Source organism: Centroberyx affinis, unplaced genomic scaffold (assembly GCF_046629955.1).
Source record: "Centroberyx affinis isolate AG114_WGS23_722 - 3 ecotype Tasmania unplaced genomic scaffold, CSIRO-AGI_Caff_v1 ptg004027l_1, whole genome shotgun sequence".
Taxonomy (NCBI): domain Eukaryota; kingdom Metazoa; phylum Chordata; class Actinopteri; order Beryciformes; family Berycidae; genus Centroberyx; species Centroberyx affinis.
The window spans coordinates 134,394-156,875 of record NW_027281828.1 but is presented as its reverse complement, the minus strand read 5'-3'; the positions used below and the strand labels follow the sequence as shown (position 1 = coordinate 156,875).

Sequence of the window (22,482 nt, the reverse complement as noted above, 5' to 3'; positions counted from 1 at the left end):
CGATAATAGTGGTAGCCTAGTAGTAATATTATTATGATTATTACACAGTACCTGGGTACCAAGAGGGGATAAATGAATTATTAGTATTATCACTAATAATTTCCTGACAGGAAAAATAGACATTAGTAGTAGGCTATTATTACAGTGTACTGGTCCACTGAGAATAAAGTATCAGTTTTATTATTAATATTATTAGTGGTAGTAGTATTTGTAGTATTAATAGTATTACACAGTACCAGGGTCCAGTGCGGATAAAATAAAGTATTATTATTATTATTATTATTATTATTATTATTATTATAAGTAGTAGTAGTAGTAGTGTTACTGATGTACGGAGGTTCCAGGGTCGGAGCCTCCAGCCTGGTTGTGGCGGGAATCGAATCGGTTCTCGCGCTCAGACTAACAGGAGAATGACGTTAGTTTAGTTTAGTTTAGCTTGGTTTAGTTTGGTTTGGATTAGATTTGAGGCTAACTTAACTCAGGAATGAAGACTAGAACCCGAGGAAAGAAGCCAGATTGATTCAAGAATAAGAAAATAAAGCCGGGCCCTGTCAGTCTGCTGAGTCTAGCTTAAAGACCAGCCAACAACCAAGACATTAGCTAGGTTCGCACCAACAGCTAAGCTAACGGTAGCTAGTTAGCCGCCATTAACTGTAGCCAACTTGTGTTTTCTACAAGGTTGAAGTTTATTTCACATTAACTTAATCCAGACTGGGGAAAAAAACAGATTGAGAGAATGGCAACAGGGAGAAAACAGATGAAGAAAACTAAACATCCAGAAGAGAAATCTGATATAAAAGTGTTTGATTTTACACATGAAGAAGAAAAGAAGGAGCTGAGTGGTTCAGAGGATGATGCAAGAGAAGGTAAAGGTAGTATAGGTTTAGTAGATAGTAGTAGGTAGCTTTTATTATCTAGTGACAGGAGTGGTTTGGAGTTGATTTGGAAGTTAATAGGTTTGTGATGACTGTCGCCTGTCAAGATGAAACTCCTATTGTGGACAAGTTGGCCAAGAAGAGACCTGCTGCTGGCTTTGAGGAGGAAGGAACCTGCGCTGTCGGGTAGCATGACTTATACTACAACTATTATTTTACTATTGTAATATGTATATTATATTTGTACTGACCACACACACCAAGACCATACTAATACTATGAATGAAATAAAGACACAGGCCTATTGACTGTTAGTGGCTAAGTTAACAGTGTAAATGAATTAAATCCACAGACAGTAACTTTTCTCCCTTTCCACTCCTCAAGGAACGAGGTACAATCCATGTTGGAGCGATTCGGATGTAAGTAGCTGTGTGTTGGTGTGTACTAGCATGTTTCTTTCCTTGGTGTGATGGAAATTGATGCAGCATATCACGTCTTATTTAGTGAGTGTAATGTGTCGTATCATCCTGATGCTGTTGCTTCTAGCTGACATCAGCAAGGTGATGCAGGCCAAGAAGAAGCGTCTGGAGTCTCTGACCAAGAACTACATGAAGGGAAGCCAGCACAAACTGGAGCTGCTGTGGAACAACCAGTACACCCAGAGGTCCGTTCTCCTTCCTATCCAGCCAGTAAAACCAGTTAGATAATACATTCCTGTTGAAGCTATTGATCACTGTGGCGGAAATTAAGTTGCGGGTATAAATAAGAAGAGAGCAAAAACATAACGCAACACGAGAACATTTTAAGGGGAGACTCATGCATGAAAAAAATATGAGTTACAGCATTATGAGGGTGTGAATAATAAAAGCAATAGAACATCGCAGTCAGCTGTGTGTGTGTGTGTGTGTGTGTGCAGGCAGAAGCTGACTCAGCAGTACTCCCAGCAGGTCTCCTCGGCCCTGCAGCAGTGGGAGGGGGAAGCCCAGAGAGCTGAGGAACAGGAGGAGAAGCTCAATGTCAGTGAACTTGCTTACTTGGGGGCCTGATAGACTGTCTTGTAACCTGAGGGCCACAGGTTTGACCCCCTGTGACCCCAAGTGTTGCTGTTGAAGGAAAAATCCTCCCTTACATCCTTTTACACTGTTAGATAGCATCAATCTGTGATGTGCAGTACATTCCAGGAGTTCTAACAAAAGGCAGGACAGTTTCGGTGTATTGGGGAATCAGAATAATTAACTAGATCGTTTTTCACAGAAAACCTGGTTAAAGTCTGGAGTGTGGAACATGCTTAGATCTGATGCTTCTCTCTGCAGAATCTGTTCAGACAGCAGCAGAAAGTCTTCCAGCAGGCCAAAGTGGTGCAGAGCCAGAAACTGAAAACCATCAGAGAGTTATATGAGCAGTTTGTTAAGGTGAGGGAATTAAAGACCTGACTGAATGCAAACAGACGACTAGGGGCCAGTTGCATAAAGCTACTTTAAGACTAGTCTAAGCCTTAGACTGGTCTTAGATTCTCAGGTTGGACTAGTCTAATTAAGACTGTCTGTTACTTAAATATTACAACTGACTTACTTTGAGTTAGGAAAAATAGCCACCTTCCCCCCGGCTAATCTTGAGTTAAGAACTTTGTTGTTATGGCAACGAGTCGGCCTAACTGTGAGTGGGACGTTTAAATACTGTAGCTGTTTCATACAAGATGCCAAATCTTTGGTTTTTGGGAAGAGTCTGAAGAAGAGAGAGAGTCTTTAGAGACAGAAACAACTCATTAGAGATCTACAACCAAGAAGTAGTAGGAACAGGTAAATATAAATGTCGTTAGCAAGTTTGACTTAAAGTCACATTTAAGTCTAAGACCAGGTCTATCTTTATGCAACTGGCCCCAGGCTTCACTGGTCACTGGTCAGCTACATCATCATTTTAAAGGATAATACTGGTGTTTTTTAGTTAGTGTCAATAGTCCAGATTCCTCTCTGTTCCTCTCTGCACACAGTCAGCATAGTTATAGATATCAGCGCTCATTTTCCTCCTTCAGAAGAAGCCATTTGCTGCCATCCATTCTTGTCCAGTATGAAAAACAACTTCCCACAGAGCGAGAGAATCCATCACAGGAAACATGAAGCCAAACTTTCTGTTTTCTCCTTATTTCATTGAGCTGAGTTTAGTGTTTTATCATCTCAGCGCTGCATTACGTTCCGCTCTGCTTCCTGCTTCCTGCTTCCTAGACAGAAGTAAATGGTCTAAAACTCTAAGTGACATTGGTGTTCTCCTTTAAAACAGTGTGTGCAGTCTGTGTAGGGCACATCAGCAGCACATCAACATCAGTCCGAGGTTTTTTCCACCGAGTCAAACTGAAATCCTCACTGTGTTTCCTGCAGAACATGGAGGAGATGGAGAAGAGCCATGAGGTCTTCCTGCAGGGGGCGCAACAGGAGCTGAAGAAGGAGATGGCCTCGCTGCAGAAGAAGATCCTCATGGACACGGTTAGTTAGTTGAGTTAGTTGAGTTGGGATTAAGAAGAATCGTTCTCTTAAATGAAGCACAGTGGCTAGAAGTGAGCCACTGTGTAACCCTACCAGACAACTTAAATACTGAGCAGCCAAAGCTTTTAAGATAAAATTACATAAGATGAAACTTTATTGATCCATGTGGAGAAGCTGGGTCACAGCAGCAAATAGTAATATAGGATACAACAAAGAAGAATAGTACAATACAAATAAGAGTAGAGCAAATGGAGGATATAGCACAACTAATAATACTAACAACTAACTGATAATTACAACACTAGAACATATTTCATTTTAAGTACTGGAGTTGGATATGTGTGTCTATATGAACAATATGCAAAGTAACAAATTGTGAATTGAGTTCAAAATAGACTAGAGCATATATTAAGTACAAATATATTTAAAAGTTTAGATTTAAAAGTAGGAAAATAATTTAAGTAATGCATATACAGGATGTGCAAAATAGTAGCGGTAGAACATACTGAGGCAAAGAAATGTATGAAAAATATGAAATCCATTCAGCATGAAAATCAAAACCAAAACCTCAAACGGTGATGATGTCAGCCCAGGTGGAGAACAGGAAAATGATGTCAGATTTCTGTGATGTCATATCCTCTTGTACTCCACGGTCATGTTGTCGATGTCTCTGTTTCCACAGCAACAGCAGGAGATGGCCACGGTCCGCAAGTCGCTGCAGTCCATGCTGTTCTAGCCTGTTACCACGGCAACAGCGCCTGTCTGTCCCTCACAGGTTTATTCTTCTAGTCCGCTGTTACCACGGCAACAGCGGCTATCTGTACCACACAGTTATTCTTGTTGTAATTCTGCACGGTTGTCATGATTGCATATCTCCTGTACTCACAGTATTTACAGATTTCATATTTATATGGCACGTTTGATCTCTGTTGTGTTACAGTAATGCTGTGTTCTTGGCTTCAGCTGCATTCTTATTCGGTTAATAAAATCTGACTAAATTATTTGTTGTATTTATTGAAGCTGAGTCGGATTTTAGTCCATTCTGCATTGAGACAGAAGAGATAAAACTGTTAAAAAAATGCTTCTGTATTTCTATTTCTGGCCTCCACAGGGCTGACAGCAGCCTCTAGGTGGCGCTGTGCTAAAGCTGTAGCCTCAGACAAGAAACCAAGGATACTGGTGATGGCAGGAAAAGGACAAACCTCCCCATTATACCACAACAAACACCTCATGCCTCATTTGAACCATCATTTTCATTCCTGATAGAGGACTACAGATAAAGCACTGATCAAAATTGCAGATTTCAAAAATGTTAACTTTGAAACTCAAATAACCTTGCTTGTAATATTAGTCGCTATTTTTTTGTAGTGAATGTGCTTCCAGATGATTTGGTGAGTTTTGTATATATTTATATATACAAATACATATATATTTAATATTTAGTTATCTTTTGCCCAAGTGGTCTACATGAGGTTGAAGGGCCTTATTCTCTTGAATGGATAACAGTACTCCCCCCCCCCCCCCCCCGCAGTTTGTATGCTCTCTTAGTTTATGGCCATGTGGCTAATCATAAACAAGATCCTTTATTCTACAATCTGGGTTTGGCATGAGGACTTTTAGTTTGAAAATTCAAATCCTTGTCAGAGTGGAAGTGTTAGTGAAAGCGGAAGTGAAAGAATAATATGGCGCCGGTCAGCTCTGTTAGTTAACTATTCGAGGAAATTATTCAGCATTTAGGTAAATTTAGCACTCAACACGCTCATTTCATTGCTGTCATTAGTAGTAGTAATATTTCATTATTTTTGAGTCAAATGATTATCGTGATTGGCTAGTTATATACTTAACGTTAGCTAACTTCCTCGCTAACGTCTTATTGTGTGTCTAACGTAACGTATACATTCAATTAGCTAACGTTAGCTGAATAGCAACATAGCTAACGTTAGTGTAATCTATACAGTGCAGTTAGCGACTGTTTTCTGTATTAGCGCTAAAGCCAGACATCATCTACAGTAAACAATAATACACTTTTATTTACTGCAGTAATTAACGTTAACCTGTGTTTCTTCGATGCCATATACTCAGTAGCTGGATGCTATGAGTCTGGATTAAAGGTGATTACAGTCAGACACCAGATGCCGAGGCCATGGATGAAACGCTAGCGGAGAGTTCGTGTTCGTCAGAGCCAGACAGTCCCGGAGGTCTGAACCAGGCTCGTCTCCTCGGCCCCACCGACTTCCTCTACCACGACCTCAGCTCGGCCATCGTCCCAGAAACCCCTAGGTAACACGGCTCATGACACACAGTGCAACTCCAGGTTGTCTTTTTTTTTTTTATCCAAGCAGCCACCTACATCTGTGTTATACTGTCTTTTCTTGGTCCAGTCCACAGCATGGCAAGCGGAGGAGACAGGCTGGGATCACAGAGGAACACTTCAGACCTGTGAGTTGTAATGACAGATTCTAGTCAACATAGTAATAGGGATGGGACAATATATTGAAATTCAATATATCGCAATACAAAAATGTGACAATTCGTATTGTGGGGAAGAAAAATGAATCGCAATATTAGTTCAATTTTATTCTGCTAGTAATCACAAATGAGACGCTTGACCACCACAGTTTCACAAGCTCCCCATCCAAATTATATTATTGTCACTTCGTAATGACATTTTTAAATTGTTGTTTACATTCTAGCAGCCAATGGCGTCGCTGGAAAGATCTGTGGCTCAGAAATCAACTGAATTCTGCACAGTCAGACTTTGTTGTCATTGAACTTTTATTTATTACATCTAGAGCTGCAACGATTAATCGATTAGTTGTCAACTACTGAATTAATCGCCGACTATTTTGATAATCTATTAATTGGTTTGAGTAATTTTTTAAGAAAAATAAGTAAAAATTCTCTGATTCCAGCTTCTTAAATGTGAATATTTTCTGGTTTCTTTACTCCTCTATGACAGTAAACTGAATATCTTTGGGTTGTGGACAAAACAAGACATTTGAGGACGTCATCTTGGGCTTTGGGAAACACTGATTGACATTTTTCACCATTTTCTGACATTTTCTAGACTAAACAACTAATCGATTAATCGAGAAAATAATCGACAGATTAATCCAAAATGAAAATAATTGTTAGTTGCAGCCCTAATTACATCGTATCGTGGTCATATTGAATCGTATCGTGAGATAAGCGTTTCATCCCATCCCTAATTATACTGTAATTGTGGCAGTGGCTGGTAATGGTTGACTTGTGTTTTTGTTTTTTTACCTCAGATGGGAGTCCTCAGCCCTCCAGTCCAAACAGAACATTCCCCTAGTATCGATCCCGGTTTCCTACGTCGATCCAAACGCAGGAGGCTGGTCGGAGCGAGGGAAAGGCAGAGCGACGGCTTTGTTCCAGCGTCGTCTCTGAGAGTCTTTCCTCTGGACAGCTGGCTGGAGGCCCCGCTGCCAACCCCGTCCTGTTCATCCTCCTCTTCATCTTCCTCGTCCTCTTCATCCTCATCCATGTCATCGTCCTACGTTGCAGCAGCCCCAGTGTCAGAGGAGGAAGTGGAGGAGGTTGTTTTTACTGTGACAGGCTCCACAGTAGAGGCCATTCCTGCGGGTCACGGCCAGCGGAGGAAGCACAGCTCGAAGGCAGCGGCCGCTGTGGCCTCGCCCTCCTCGCCCTCCTCGCCCTCCTCGCCCCCCCCGCCCAGCACTGAGTCTCTGTCTTTCCTCACCGCAGAGGAGAGGGCATGGCTGAACGCTGATTCAGAAATCCCTCCAGCAGGTAAGGAGACGACAGACAGGAGCTGGTCGTCCTGATCTCTTCTGTCTGCCTCCTCTAAAGGACACTGTGTAATCTCTGCAGAAACCAATTTTGGGTCTAAAATATCACGTGATTGGTTGTTCGCCTCTATTTCTGCTCTACTTCTATGTCGTTGTCTTTGTTTCCATCTCTGTGCTCACAGCTGGTGCTTGATTTTAGAGGCTCGGCTTCCTGAGCTTGTTAGAGGTTATTTGCACCTTTTATGATTGATCAGCTTCTACATCCTCAGATTCCCTCAACTGCTTTGGCACTCTTTCACCACAACTATCGTCCATGAGTTTTTGTCACAGCTCTTCCCTTTTCCCTGATTACAGTTATCTCTTTAATCTTCATGTGCCCCCACTGGCATCAAGTGCAAATTAAAGAACTAGAAAGTATACACAAATTTGTATGCGGCTGTGCTTTCAGCTCTATGTCGGGCAAGTTCGACTTTGCTGCAAGTATACTGCCTGGCTGGCTGCTGTTTCACTCATGTCACTCATGTTGTTATAGCGCTATAGCCATAACATTAGACGAAACTAATAAGCCCTGCAGAGAAAGTTGGGTCATTGCAGCAGCAAAATAATAACAGGATACAGAATAAAAGTTAGAATTAAAGATATGAAAATCTAAATGAATTACAGGATTATGAGGCTGTGCAAAGTAACAGAAGTAGAACATAAATGAGAGACAAAATGCAACTGAATGAGAAATATGTGCAATATGACAATACACTAACAAATTAAGTGTAAGTGAGAAACTGAAAATATCCAGCTATCTAGCTCCATGTCTGTCTACTCGCTGTGGGAAGTCCCAAAATTCACCCGCTGATGACGTCATCGGCGGGGATCTCCAACTCGTACAAAACTACAACCGCTCTCTCTTCCTGGATTCTCGTCTCCACCGTCGGGTGAATTTTGGGACTTGCCGCAGCCCGTCTTCCAGAGCGAGCAGACAGACATGGTGCTGTCTCATATAGCATGTATCAGTGAGGACCAATATATGGAGATAAGGTTAAAAAATGGCGAAGTGTTCCTTTTAATATACGCAAATGGGAGAGAATATGGAAATAGAAAAAAAAACAACTGTTAATTTTCAGCTAAAGACAAATGAAAACTCTGCCTCTGACTGGGAGTTTGTTGTGCAGATCCACCAGTGGAGATCGTCATCAGTGACGATGAGGAGGCCGTGGTTCGCTCAGCACAGATGGAGGAAGACGCGGCAATGGCCCGATTTCTGCAGGTAGGAACCAACCAACTGGTACCAGCTGCAGGGGTCGGACCAGACCAACTGGTACCAGCTGTAGGGGTCGGACACTGCCAGGTGGTACTAGCAGGTGTGACATCTAACACTGAACTCCCAGTGCAGTATCAACTGGTAACCTGTTAATGATGCTCTGTGCTGATTCAGGAACAGTTTGACCGAGAGGAGTCAGAGTCCCGCAGCAGACCCCAGCATCAGCCGCATCATCACCATCATCATCATCTTCATCATCACAGGGTGAGACAGCGGCTTTAAGATTAAACTTGATTGATCTCCCAGGGGCAAACTGGGTCACAGTCCAAATGTGATACAGCAAAGAAAAATAGAATAGAGCAAACGAGGAATATTGAACATTAACACAGCCGGAGTTCCAATGTGTTGAGAACATGTTGAGTAGAAATGTATGAATGAAAATGGTAAATAATATGAATTACAGCTTTATGACGGTGTGCAAAGAAAATATATATGAAAAAATACCAAAATATGAAATACAGTATACATGATGTTTAAACGTCATATTCACAGTAGCAGGTCTACAGAAGTCCATACATATGAATGGAAAGTGTTTTTGTTTTAGTTCAGTTTTAATAGCTGTCCAGTGAAAATCTCCCATCTCCAAACTTCAAACAGTCACAGAAATTGGAGTTATGAGGTTTTCACCTGACAGCAGTGACATGTGTTGTTGATTTCTCTCTGTGTTCGCTCCAGTATAATCCCTACATGGAGCCCAGCTGGGCACCTGATTGGCTGGCTGCTGTTTCCCCTCTGGTTGGGTTTGAAGACGGTACGACGTCCCCTTTTGCACTTCACATGTAGTACTGAATATTTAATACCAGCTGTTTGAGTCTGTGTGGTCAACAGGGTTCAGTGGGTGTACACAATATTTGTTTATTGAAACTGCCAATCATTTTCATGCCGGAAAGTTCCAGAACATTTCAGTTTTATTCTTGTCAGGGTGGAAAAGCCTCTGAAACAGCATGTAGACCATAATGGGACACTAAAATAATAACCACAACAACAGCAATACTAATAATAACCATGCAGAATTAGGTCACATTAGAATGAATTCAGGTTAAGGGCTTCCCATAGACAACCAGTCTAGTATTGAATAATTCTACAATAATTATGTGATCAAACTCGATCATATCCATCATATAAGACTGGACCAGATTTTATTTTTAATAAATGGACAATATTGGCCCCCATAAATCTGTCTGACCCTGATGGTGTTAAATGTAAATGTAACATGTGATTGGTCTGTTTGTCCAGATGTGTTTGGTCGTCGCAGAAGACGTGGGGGGGGCAGGCGGAGGAACGCCATGCCCGACCTGTCAGAGAACCTGCAGGGAAACGACTACGAGGTGAGGAGGAGTTGACTTCAAATTCTTGCTGTGTGTGTGTGTGTGTGTGTGTTTGTGTGAGAGAGAGAGAGAGAGAGACGTACAGTGGGTGTCAGAGATCTAAACCCTACAGTCTTTCAAATGTTTGTTTTATTTCCTTGAGGCCTGAAATGAAAACCCATTAGTCACAATGAAATGAAAAGACGTTTTCACCTTGTTAGCTAATTCTCCATATAACAGACACCTAGTTAACAATGAATGCCAAAAATCTACAATTTTTTTATTTTCAAGTATTTTTATATAGAAAATCCTATTTCATTACAGCTTTTGCTTTGATAATCAGCAGTGAGTCTGATTGGATGAGACTCTACTGACTTGGCATGTGGATTCAGGACAAGTATCAAAATAATGAATATACAGTTTTCATAGAATTATGTCACCCTGCCAGTTCTCTATGCTACTTTGTGTATAGAATCAGGTGTTGTGTGAAACAGTCAGTTAAGAGACACGCAGATTTAGAGTTTAAAACATGCTTACTCACTTACTTCAAGACCAAAGACTGTATATAACCAAGGTGTTCAAATGTTATTGTCTCAAAAAGTTAGCGGTCAGTGTGAATATTGATTTATCCACCAAAGACCAATTTTACTGGTGTTTGACGCCTGGAAGTTTCAGACCCTGTACAGACGTTTTCTGCCTTTCTTCTTACATACACTTTCTTTGTACATACACCTGTACATACAACACGTCTGATCCTTCCGCTCTGGCTTGCAGGCTCTTCTGGAGTTCGAGGAGCGCCAAGGTGCCGTTGTGAACAAGAAGGCGATGAGCAAGAGGGAAATCCAGAGGTTTCCCACCAAAACCTACCAGTCTGCCCACAGCGCCGGGAACAACCAGTAAGTTCCTCCATATGAACAGGCTGCGGCTGAGGAGGATCTGCTTTAGACACTGAACGACCGGTTCCATCTATTGTCAGGGTGCTGTTGCCTCTGAACTTTGAGCTCCTATCTACCGGTTGCTTGTAATGTTGGTGATCTAGGAGGTGAAGCTTGATCTACTGTTGGAAGTCTCTGGGTTCGGGTTTCGTCACAGAAATGATCAGAGTATAAATGTTTTCTCGCTCATCGTCTCTTAATCTCTCTTCTGTTGATTGATTGACAGGTGTCAGATCTGTTTCTGTGACTACACTGATGGGGAGAAGCTGAGGATGCTGCCTTGTTTCCATGACTACCATGTCCAGTGTATTGACCGCTGGCTAAAGGTACAGTACTGCAACAGCTCAGAGACTCCATTCACTCTGTATTGTTATGCTGCATAGTGTTGAGTATAGAGTATAGTGTTCTCAGTGTGTCTGCAACAGAAGAGCGTCCCATCCCTGCTGAGATGCTGTAGATTCTAGGGCTGCAACTAACAATTATTTTCATTGTCCATTAATCTGTCGATTATTTTCTCGATTAATCGATTAGTTGTTTGGTCTATAAAATGTCCGAAAATGGTTAAAAATGTGGATCAGTGTTTCCCAAAGCCCAAGATGACGTCCTCTAATGTCTTGTTTTGTCCACAACCCAAAGATATTCAGTTTACTGTCATAGAGGAGTAAAGAAACCAGAAAATATTCACATTTAAGGAGCTGGAATCAGAGAATTTTGACTTATTTTTCTTAAAAAATTACTCAAACCGATTAATCGATAATCAAAATAGTTGGTGATTAATTTAATAGTTGACAACTAATCGATTAATCGTTGCAGCTCTAGTAGCAGGTATGAAATTATCCCAATTAGAGATCGTATAACAATGACTATTCTAGGTTTTACTCTCACTCTCTGATGTTGTCTCTTATAGATTATCACTGTTATCTCCTCACACTACAGTGGAGACAGCTTTACCGTTCAGCATTAAATCAACAAGAACATAAATCTTCCCACTTGGAACTAAATCTGATCATATGGGCTCTGTGGTCTAGTGTGTGTGTGTTTGGGGGAAACGTCCACTCAGCAATGTTTTCACTCGCAGGATAACTCCACCTGTCCCATCTGCCGAGCCAACTTGGCCGACAGCGGCTCTCTGTAACACCACAACGACCTCTGACCTCTGACCTCTGACCTCAACGCATCCTCCAGGCTGGACTGGAGAATTTTCCATTGGTTTCTTCATGGTTGACATCCTGTCAGTGTTGAGCTGCTGTTTAAAGACTGTCTTAGTTACTATAAAGGCCTGAAGGTGCAGAGCAGCCAGAGCAGGAAAACACTGAATCCAAAACATTATTAATATAATAAAGTGTCTGTCAAAACTCTTCAGTTGTGTGCTGGATCAAACAAGTTTTGGATTCTGTCTGGTTTAGGACAAATCATCAGTTGACAACTGTATTTTTTTTGTTTTTATAATTTTATTTAAATCTTTTCAGTCGTTATTAAATTGACTCTACGTGAATCAAACAACCTCAAGCTGCTGTATTTTTTTTGTTGTTTTGAGGAAGAGGGGCTGCATTCCTATCTGGTGTTTTGTTAAGATTGGAATAAATATTTTCTATTCGTTTCTAACAGTTTTGCACTCGCTTCATTTTTCATTGTTCCATGTTAACATTGGTTTCAGTGTCTGGAGCAGAACAGAAACTGCTGAATCCCCTTATGACTCCCATTACTGAGTGACTTAAGTAAGAAGTATGTTGAAGGCTAATGCAGATATTAGTGTTTAACATTAATGTGGATGGGAATGAGTAATGCCAGCTCTCCTGGTGAGACTGGTTTGATGTTCACTCATTTAATAGGGATGGGACGATATATCGAAATTCAGTATCACAATACAAAAATGTGACAATCCGATCGTGGGTCAGAAATATGAATCGAGATACTGGCTGCGTTTTATTCTGCTGCAGTAATCGCAATTGAGACGCTTGACCATCACAATTTCACAAGCTCTCCATCCAAATTATATTATTGTCACTTTGGAATGATATTTTTAAATTGTTTACATTCTGGTAAGCCAATGCCATCGCTGGAGAAAGTTGTAGCTCAGAAGTAAACATAATTCTGCACAGTCAGACTTTGTTGTCACTGAACTTTTATTTATTACATCGTATCGTGAACCCCATATTGCGTGTATCGAATCGTATCGTGAGATCAGCATATCGTCCCATCCCTATCGTTTAGTCCTTCTATCAGACAGCTGGTCCACATTCAGACCAGCTGGTTGGAGTCTCTGCAGTGTCGTGGCAGAAGCTTTGGTCGGGTCATTCCTCATAGTAGCGTTTCTTCATGGCTCTGTACTTCCTCAGGTAGTAGAGCGCCTCCAGCTCCTTCACCACATACTCCCCCCGGGCGATCATCTCCTTGATCTGCTGCGGGTCCTGCACCGACTTGTTCTTGGTGAAAGCGGCTCGCAGACGATCTCGGAAATAGTCTCCACCTTTGGGATACTCCCGTCCGAGGTAGAGGAGCTGGAAACACACACAGACAGAGGAGCATGTGGTTTAAACGTATTGCTGCTTCACTTCCACTCCAAGTTGTAGGTGATATTATTATTATTGGATTAGATGTAGGTATTTAAAAACTTCAAAAAGAAGAAATCAAGGTTCCTACAGGCATTGATCATCCTTGAAAGTTTGTGGATTTGAGAAAATAAAATAAGGACTTAGGCTATGTTTTTGAAAATGAATGGATGGCCTTGATTTTTTTAAATTAAAATCTAGCACCTTAATTGATCAATATGTAATCAATCCTCTGCTCTCTTGGTCCTAACATTAACACAGTCCCCATCCTGAGGAAAACCCTGTGATGGAGATCTGCAGTTTTAAAATGAAGAGTTTCACCAGGATTTCTTGACTTGACAAGATCAGGAGTAAAAAAAATAAATAAAAAAAAGTCAAAACAGCATCTGTATAATGTGACATTATGTGTGGGTACATTGATTCAAACAAACTTACATTTTTATATAGCCTGACCACTTCGCCCCTTAAGGGATTTGCCATAGTCCCAGAGAGTGGCAGTCAGTGCTGAAAAAACACAGATTTTACATTTTAAACAAATATTAAATATGTATTCTTTAGTGGTTTATGGAACTCTTGAGTTGAACTGACTGGTGTTAACAGTTGCAGCCCATTTACTTCTGTCTTAAGTCTACTTTACATTTCCCTCAGTCATTTTACAATGCGTTTCTTCCAGAGAGTTTGATGATGCCTTTCTCCACTCGTCAATTCAGCATGCATCCAATGAATACACCATGCAATATTTCTCTCAATACATTTTAAAAGTTGAGATTTAATTGAATTAAGTGCTGTTTTTTTTTTTAATTTACTTTACTTAACAAAAATAACAATACAACATAAAAACACACAGAATAACAGAAAAAACAAACAAACATGTCGAGACATAAGAAAAGAGAAGAAAAACACTGTAAACAGCAAATGTAAAACAAAGTATATTAACTAGAGAGAATGGAGATCACAGCCCAGTTATGAAGAAAAAAGGTAGAAAAAAGTCTAACTGATATAAACAAATGCAGGTCTAGTCATATAAGCTTATACATACATAAAACGTATAAAGTTACATAAAAGAACAGAACATAATAAAGTATTATACACTCCATTTACAGTTTATATAAATAAAGCCATTACACAAGGCAAAAAAGTGCTGTTTAATGGATTTACTATATGCTGGATTTAGATACTACATGGTAAAGATTCGTAAAAGGTCTGAAGTCGTGTTCTACCAGATGTTTGGGTTTACCGATAAGCGAGCAGCATTAAATTGACAGATTTTTGAATAGACTTTGGCGTGCAGGGCGTTTTCACAGTACGATAGAACGGAACAAATCTCGTCTCCACCTACAGTACAGTCATTTAATTCTGTACCAAGTCATATCTAACATCAGCCGCCCTCCCTGGTGGGGTTGCTTGTGTCTCAAAGTCTTACAAAATGAGAGTATGTGGTCTAATGCGAATATATTTGGGTTCCCTGACCTGATATGAAAAAGTTAGGGAACCTCTGAGCTCCAGCACTGACTTGGCTCCTGGGAACTTAGCGTTAATGCTAACTAGTAGCAGTTACGAGTCAACGCAATACAGAGGTAACTAGTCATGTAAACATGCGATGAAACAAGCACTAATTATTCCTAACTCAATATAAATATAATCTTCAGTTATCAAAAATTACTGTTAAAAGCAGTAACAGTGTTATTAAGATTAGACTAACGCTTGCTTCCTACCTGGCAGGTTGACCTTTGATCTCTTTTCCCAGGAGTTTCTCTACTGGCCAACGTGCAAAGTCAAACCTCGCTAAGCAAGTTCAGCTAGCTTGTATCTGCTAACATCGACGAATACGTTTTTTTTCGTCAATTTAGGGTTGAGTTTGGCCAAAGGTTTCCAGTGAGGTCAATGTTATGTAATGATTAGCTGGGTTTTTAGGTGAAACTTATGACGAGTTCCGTCTTTGAAGCCTCACCAGAAAGTAAACACACCAAGAGCAAAGATTGGAATGTCAGCCGTCTCAGAAACGTTTTGGTCGTACGCAGCGGTGATTTGGGATTTCTCTCTCGCTGCAGGTTTTCATCTCTGTGGAACACCGGTCACTTCCGTTAAATACCGGCAGACAGCGGTGAGTGTACCCGGCGGTGGACTGTCTACTGCGGCCCCACTGAGCTGACAAACCACTGGTGGCTAGTAACTTCTGTTAGATGGCCAGTAGAGTCCCTGGGCAAGGCGGTGAGTTGAAACATTCAACACAACAACATTTTAACACAGAGAGTGAATGAATGAGAAGCTGCCGCTGCTAGCCTAGTAATTAGCTAGCTAACGGTTCCCCTTAGAATCAGAACCAGAACGTCTTTGTTGGCATGACAACTCTCCCTCTGCTGCCAAAACACTCGTGGATACTAATAAAAAGAATATTAAATGCACAGAAGTAAAAGTAATGCCTACAGTTCACTTTTAAGTCGCGTCGGCTAACTTAACCTGTCAACTCAACAGCTTGTTGGCTAGCTAACGTGTTGACACTCCCTCTGTGGTGTTTTAGACTGAACATCGTTACCATCAGCCTCTCCGAGACCCACCTTCATCCTCCCCGGCCCTCCGCTACCCTCCGGCCGCATGGCGATGAGGCAGACCCCGCTGACGTGCTCCGGACACACCCGGCCTGTGGTGGACCTGGCCTTCAGCGGAATAACACCCTATGGATATTTCATTATTAGTGCTTGTAAAGGTAATGACACCATATGGATATTACCTATCCTTGTTAATGAGGGTTAGGGTATAAAATAGACATTAAATAAAACTCTATAGGTATCTACCAATCAGTGCTTGTAAACTATATTTCCTTATCAGTGCTTGTAAACATCAGTTTCAGAAACCTCACATGCTGATAGTGCTTAGAAATGAAAATAACATTTTAAATTGTTGTGTAGATGAAGTGGGAGGTCTGTTTGCAAAGACAGTTCCCTTTTTAAAATGTAACTGTAATCATCAGGGTTGAAGTGGAGGACAAACCCACCTAAACTCAGTTGACCCACCTATAGACACAGTTGAATGTAGTGAAGGGAAAATCCACCTAAACTCAAGTCTTATCAACCTTTTCATTTCCAGAATGATGTGAAAACCTTTCAGGCTGACATAAGTTTGTAGTAGGCTTACACATAATAATAAAAAGGGAAGGAATATCAAACCCTAACAGTTTCCCTACAGGGGTAGTTTAATTGAAATCTTATCTAAAATTATGTTACTTATATGAATAGAGTCTTTTAAAGGAAAAATCCACCCTATAACACTAACACTGTTAAAAACAGCTATTGGCGATATACCATTCCTGGGTCTGTTTAGTAGTTAGTTGTGTTTTTCTTCTTGGTGGATAACCGGCCAATCGTAGACGAGGTGACGTCACCTCCAGATGTTTCCAGCAGCTCCAGTGGAGTTTGATATGAGAAAATGTTTCAGGATGTAAAACATCAGTGGTAAACGTCAGGTTTTGGTGTCAGTCCCTCAGAATCAAAGAGCGAGGGCTTCTTTCTAGAGCCGCCATTTTGCACCAAGAGACGTTCAACAATCATACAGGGAGAAATCCATCGTAGAAGAGGAGAGAGACCAATTTCTCCACCCACAGGAGCAGGAGAGAGACCAGAATGCAAGACAGGTTTTGGTTTGAGTCTGAGTTAAGGGGCGTGGCCAGGATCACAGACATGAAACAAACTATTTGGCTAACTAGCTGTACACTTGCCCATACATCCTTCTACTATAAAACCTCCTTTATGAACCCACCTTTGATTGAATGCAACAAGTTCACTGCCCTTTTTTGGTGGTTGTCGAAAGGCATTCTGGGAAATGTAGGAAAAGACGAAGCAGGTTGAGGGAAAGTGGGTTCACCAAAAAAGTAAATTACAACACTTCATCACTAAATAACTGGAATGTATTGATCACATATTGATGATATATAACAGTGGAAGATGATCTAAAAAAGTAGGTAAAAAGTAGAAATGAATGAAAGTAGAATTGATTGTTGTCTCTGTTGGTGGTCGGGTTAGATTGGAGGTCACAGTTCACCCTCCTCCTCATTCACTACTTCATGACTGTGGCTCTCTGTGCAGATGGGAAGCCCATGTTGCGGCAGGGAGACACGGGGGACTGGATAGGAACCTTCCTCGGCCATAAGGGGGCGGTGTGGGGAGCGACGCTGAACAACGACGCCACCAAGGCAGCGACAGCTGCAGCAGACTTCACAGCGTGAGTGTGGAGTTCATTCAACACCAAACCAGCTGATCCCAGTATGGAAGCCCATTTCCGCCAGTGTGATGAAAAAAAAAAAAAGATCCTGTAAGTCATTATAATGAGAAACTTTCTCAAAATAATGACTTTGTATCTCAAAATAATGAGAAACTTTCTCAAAATAATGACTTAGTATCTCAAAATAATGAGAAACTTTCTCAAAATAATGAGTTAGTATCTCAAAATGATGAGTTAGTATCTCAAAGATACCAACTCATTATTTTGAGATACTGAGTTAGTATCTCAAAGATACTAACTCATTATTTTGAGATACTGAGTTAGTATCTCAAAGATACCAACTCATTATTTTGAGATACTGAGTTAGTATCTCAAAGATACTAACTCATTATTTTGAGAAAGTAGGGAATAGAAACAGGATACAAGAAAGAAAAATAGAAGAGAAATAAGAACAGAGCAAATGGAAGTATTACAGACTTCAATACTACTGCTTTCAATACTAACTGTCTCTCTTTCTCTCCTTTTCACTCGCTGTCTCTCTCTCTCTCTGTCCCCCCCCCCCCCCCCCTCTCCTACAGTAAAGTATGGGATGCTGTGTCAGGTGACGAGGTTCTCAGCCTCTCTCATAAGCACATCGTCAAGTCGGTGAACTTCAGTCAGGTTAGTCTGCAGACAGCCGGCGCCCCCTGCTGGCTGGCAGCCTTCACTCCTGAGGAAAATCTCCATTCATTTTCCCATTGAGAAATGCAGAATCATTTCTCATGAATAATTATTTTAATTAATGAATTCGTTAAAAATTAGTTAATTAATAAGTAACTAATTTTGTTCTGCAGGACAGCAACCAGCTGCTGACAGGAGGAAACGACAAAGTCCTGCGGATCTACGACCTCAGTAAACCAGACGCTGGTGAGCTGCCTGTCTGTCTGCCTGTCTGTCTGCCTGTCTGTCTGTCTGTTGTTGTCAGTGATGACCTTTGACCCGGTGTGTCTGCTGCTGTCAGAGCCTCAGGAGTTTGCGGGTCATGGTGGAGCGGTCAGGAAGGCTCTGTGGTGTAACCAGGACCAGCTGCTCCTGTCTGCAGCGGAGGACCGAACCGTCAGGTGAGACGCCGCAGCGCCGCACCGCACTCTTCTTCTGTGGTTCCTCTCTGGGCCTTTATGGCATCAGAGAGCTGTTTGTTTATAATGCTGCTTCTGCTGTGAGAATAAGACCTGTTCTTCATCTGGAGAGCTCGGCTAAGGCTGTCAGAACAAATTTCAGTTCAATGTCAAAAAATTGTAAAGAATGTGAATCCCAACATGCCCATCAAATGCGTCTTTTTTTTTTTTTACAGCTAAGTTAACTGAAAGCGTCCCTGGCTCCTCTCATTCTCTGTCTCACTCTGTCTTCTACCAGCCTGCTAGTAGAAGCTGGTTGTTGTTAGCACACATGCTTGCTAGCAGCCTCCTGGAAGTAAACCCCCAGGCTGACTAGGAGATTCCCGCTCCTCCTAATTCCTCCTCCAAGCCATGTTGGGAAGATATTTAAAACTGCACGTGTAAAAAAGGCTAAATTAGAGGCATATAGAAAATATACTGAAAGATTAAGAGAATTGGAGTGGGATTATCAGAATATAAAAGATCCAAAGGTATATCAACAAATTAAGGTCTTGAAAACTAAGATAAATGACATACTACTAGATGAAGTTGAAAAAAGGAACAAGTTTCTGAAACAGAACTACTATGAAAGGGAAGATATTCAGATTCCCTTCAGTAAAAGCTGAGCATCAACTCAAATCTTTCAAGAAACCGAATAACGGAAAAACCTGTGAATCAAATCTGGATTGAAACGGTTATTATCCGTTCATTGCACCCTGCTGTCTTGTGTCAATATTGTGTAAATTTTATGATTTAATATTCGTTATTTCAGTGGAATTTGACTAATTTCAGTCACAGATCATAGTCCTGGTGTTGTTTCAGACTGTGGGACAGGAGCAGCATGGAGGTGGTGAAGAGTTTGTCTTTTGAGTCTTCGGTGGGCAGCATGGAGTACGTGGCTGACGGACACATCCTGGTCATCACCTACGGCAAGACCGTCGCCTTCTACAACGCCCTCAGGTACCAAACATGTGTCACTGCATTCAGTCCTGTTAGTGTTCAGCTCATTCACCAGTCTATGATGTTGTTGAGAAACATAGTTCTAATTTTACTATCAAGTTAGTATTATTAGTATTTATTCTTATTACCAAGGTTATTATCGTTAACGACAACTAATGAAATAGTGAAAACTAGGTGTGAAAAAACATTTTCGTTCACTGAAATAAAAATAAAAACGAGGCTTTACAAAAAAACGATAACTAACTGAAACTGTATTGTGTGTTTACAAAACTAACTAAAATAAACTAAAATTATAGGGAAAATGTCTTTGGTTTTCGTCTTTGTCAATTTATTTCATACAGCCTAGTATTTTGGGTGGATATGAAATCTATCTTCCAATTTTTTTTTTACCTTTTTTTTGAATCTCGCCCCTGACATATACCCCATATTACAAAAAAGACTAAAACTAACACTGAAACTAATAAAAACTAAACTAAAACTAAGCATTTTCAAAAAATAAAAACTAAACTAGCAAACCACTTTAAAAACGAATTAAAACTAAACTGAAATTGAAAACAAAAAGTCAAAACGAAATAAAAATAAAAACTAATGAAAAATGCAAAACTATAATAACCTTGCTTATTACCCTGCAGTTTCTCCCTGCTGCCTTGTCCACTGTTAAACTGTGTGTTTCTGCTGCTATGCTGTGTGTGTGTGTGTGTGTGTGTGTGTGTGTGTGTGTGTGTGTGTGTGTGTGTGTGTGTGTGTGTGTGTGTGTGTGTGTGTGTGTGTGTGTGTGTGTGTGTGTGTGTGTGTGTGTGTGTGTGTGTGTGTGTGTGTGTGTGTGTGTGTGTGTGTGTGTGTCCCCAGTCTGGAGTTGATTCAGAGTGTCGAAGCTCCAGCCTCCATCCACTCTGCTTCTCTGCACCCTGACAAGGATTTCTTTGTTGCCGGAGGCGACGACTTCAAGCTCTACAAGTACGACTACGGCAGCAAGGAGGAGCTCGGTACGAACCGCCTGATCACCCACACCTCGCCCCCCACCTCCTCTACTCACTCTCACAAATCCATCCTACCTCTCTCTTGACCTTTGACCCGCTTACTACTGGTTGCTTTTAATATTGGTGATCTAAGAATTGGAAGTTTATTCTAATGTTGACCTCACTGGAAGTCTTTCCGGATCAGAGAGTCACAGAAATTATGAGAATGTGAAGTAGTTTCATGAGTGCCGAGCCCTTGTGTCCCTCCTGTGTCTCCGTAGAGTCGTATAAAGGCCACTTCGGCCCGGTCCACTGTGTGCGGTTCAGTCCGGACGGGGAGCTGTACGCCAGCGGCTCGGAGGACGGGACGCTGCGGCTGTGGCAGACGGCGGTGGGAAAAACCTACGGCCTGTGGAAGTGCGTCCTGCCAGGTGAGACCGGAAACCCCGCGGGCTTCTGGGAACACACAACTGTAGTGAACTCACATGAGAGGACAGCCGGGGGGCAGACAGAGCTGCACTGGCACCAACACACTAACGTTCCAGTTTTTACAGGTGTGAGGCCACTCACACACCAACACAGGGATGAGATTTTTTGAAGTGAAAGATCAGATGAAACTGGGTCACTGCAGCAGCAAATGGTGACAGGATAAAGCAAACAAAAATAGAAAATAAATAAGAATAGAATGAATGGGGAATATTAAATGTATTATGAAGTAGGGCTGAACGATTTTGAAAAAATATCTAATTGCGATTATTTTGACTGATATTGCAATTACGATATGATTTGCGATATTAGAGGGAATGATCATTTTTACATCTTTATTCTCATTTTCATTGAAAAACGTATTAAAATGATTATGGTGTGATTTTTGCGGGGATCTGTACCAAACAAAGATGTTTTCTTAAGTCTGTAGAATATGATGTGTAGGCCAGGACATCTCTGCAGCACCACAATATTTACTTTAAAATGGTATTTTGACACATTTCACCTTTAACAAATATTGCGCCTCCTGCGATTTGAAAATTGCAGGCCATATTGCGATTTTGATAAAATTTCTATTAATGGGCGCCCTGGTGGCTCACCGAGTAGGGCGCGTACCATTTGGCTCAGGCCTTCCCGCAGCGACACAGGTTCGAATCCGACCCGTGGTCCTTTGCTGCATGTCCTCCCCTTGCTCTCTCTCCCATACCTTCCTGTCTCTCTCTCACTATATCTCACAAATAAAGCATAAAAATGCCAAAAATAAATATTTAAAAAAAAAAAAAAAATTCTATTAATTGTTCAGCCCTAATATGGAGGTGTGCAAAGTAACAGAGGAACAAGAGACAAATAATAAAAAAAAAATGAATGAAAAAATTATAAATTATCAAGATATATGCAACATATACAAATGACTTTAATACATTTGCCATAAATAGAGTTGTACAGTGACAAGTTTTATATGTCGTTCTTTAATCCCTGTGTTGGTGGCTGCAGTGAGAGGATTTCCAGGGACATGATGATGAGTTTATCTGGAGAACCGCTCTGACAACTGAACAGCTGATTTTTGAATCTCATATGTACGTCGCTTTGGATAAAAGCGTCTGCCAAATGGGAAATTGTAAATTGTGTGTTTGTTTTCCAGAGGAGCTGATCTCAGACCAGTCGGAGCCCTCCTTCCCCAACACCGCCGAGGTCAAGGCCTGAGGTCGTCATGGAAACAGATATCCTGGCCACCATCGCAGCAGCGGCAGCGGCCTGACGGCGGTCCTGAGGTCCTCCAGGCAGCAGGCGGTCCAGACTCTGCTGGTTTCAGGTTCAGCTTCCTGCGTCCAGAAACGTACGAGGGCCGCAGTCGCATAAAACTTCAGATTTTAGTTTTCCAGGAGATGAATGAAATCCATTTTGCCTGGGGTTTTATTTTTATTTTTTTTTTTAAGTTTCATTTGCTGCGTGTTCCCCTGTTTCACTGTTAAATTAAAAACTGTTT

General features: G+C 41.2%; 4 protein-coding genes across 5 annotated transcripts; 3 read left to right on the top strand and 1 right to left on the bottom strand.

Moving 5' to 3' along the window:
• The first annotated feature begins 730 nt into the window (after window positions 1-730).
• On the top strand, window positions 731-4,091 carry sycp3 (synaptonemal complex protein 3). The gene is made up of 8 exons (XM_071542186.1): window positions 731-866; window positions 983-1,061; window positions 1,260-1,294; window positions 1,422-1,539; window positions 1,792-1,891; window positions 2,189-2,287; window positions 3,251-3,355; window positions 4,038-4,091. The coding sequence occupies exons 1-8, from the start codon at window positions 737-739 to the stop codon at window positions 4,089-4,091; spliced, it is 720 nt and encodes a 239-aa protein (XP_071398287.1). The 5' UTR covers window positions 731-736.
• A 912-nt stretch (window positions 4,092-5,003) lies between these two features.
• Window positions 5,004-11,973, top strand: LOC139663487 (uncharacterized). 2 transcript variants are annotated; one of them, XM_071542174.1, is made up of 11 exons: window positions 5,004-5,092; window positions 5,438-5,635; window positions 5,737-5,794; window positions 6,628-7,129; window positions 8,295-8,389; window positions 8,558-8,647; window positions 9,119-9,194; window positions 9,680-9,771; window positions 10,525-10,646; window positions 10,912-11,011; window positions 11,764-11,973. In XM_071542174.1, the coding sequence occupies exons 2-11, from the start codon at window positions 5,499-5,501 to the stop codon at window positions 11,818-11,820; spliced, it is 1,329 nt and encodes a 442-aa protein (XP_071398275.1). In that variant the 5' UTR covers window positions 5,004-5,092; window positions 5,438-5,498; the 3' UTR covers window positions 11,821-11,973. The 2 variants fall into 2 exon arrangements, with proteins under 2 accessions (XP_071398275.1, XP_071398276.1); XM_071542175.1 differs by having other exon boundaries at window positions 5,037-5,092; window positions 5,441-5,635.
• Window positions 11,974-12,116: 143 nt separating this feature from the next.
• lyrm5b (LYR motif containing 5b) lies at window positions 12,117-15,205 on the bottom strand. The gene is made up of 3 exons (XM_071542177.1): window positions 14,953-15,205; window positions 13,673-13,741; window positions 12,117-13,186 (listed from the first exon to the last, which is right to left on the bottom strand). The coding sequence occupies exons 2-3, from the start codon at window positions 13,715-13,717 to the stop codon at window positions 12,980-12,982; spliced, it is 252 nt and encodes an 83-aa protein (XP_071398278.1). The 5' UTR covers window positions 13,718-13,741; window positions 14,953-15,205; the 3' UTR covers window positions 12,117-12,979.
• Window positions 15,206-15,314: 109 nt separating this feature from the next.
• Window positions 15,315-22,471, top strand: LOC139663488 (serine-threonine kinase receptor-associated protein-like). Its single transcript, XM_071542176.1, has 10 exons — window positions 15,315-15,448; window positions 15,759-15,944; window positions 17,320-17,455; window positions 18,034-18,115; window positions 18,289-18,361; window positions 18,456-18,555; window positions 19,414-19,551; window positions 20,401-20,537; window positions 20,792-20,941; window positions 22,138-22,471. Exons 2-10 carry the CDS (start codon window positions 15,833-15,835, stop codon window positions 22,197-22,199), a joined length of 990 nt encoding a protein of 329 aa, XP_071398277.1. The 5' UTR covers window positions 15,315-15,448; window positions 15,759-15,832; the 3' UTR covers window positions 22,200-22,471.
• Window positions 22,472-22,482: the final 11 nt, after the last annotated feature.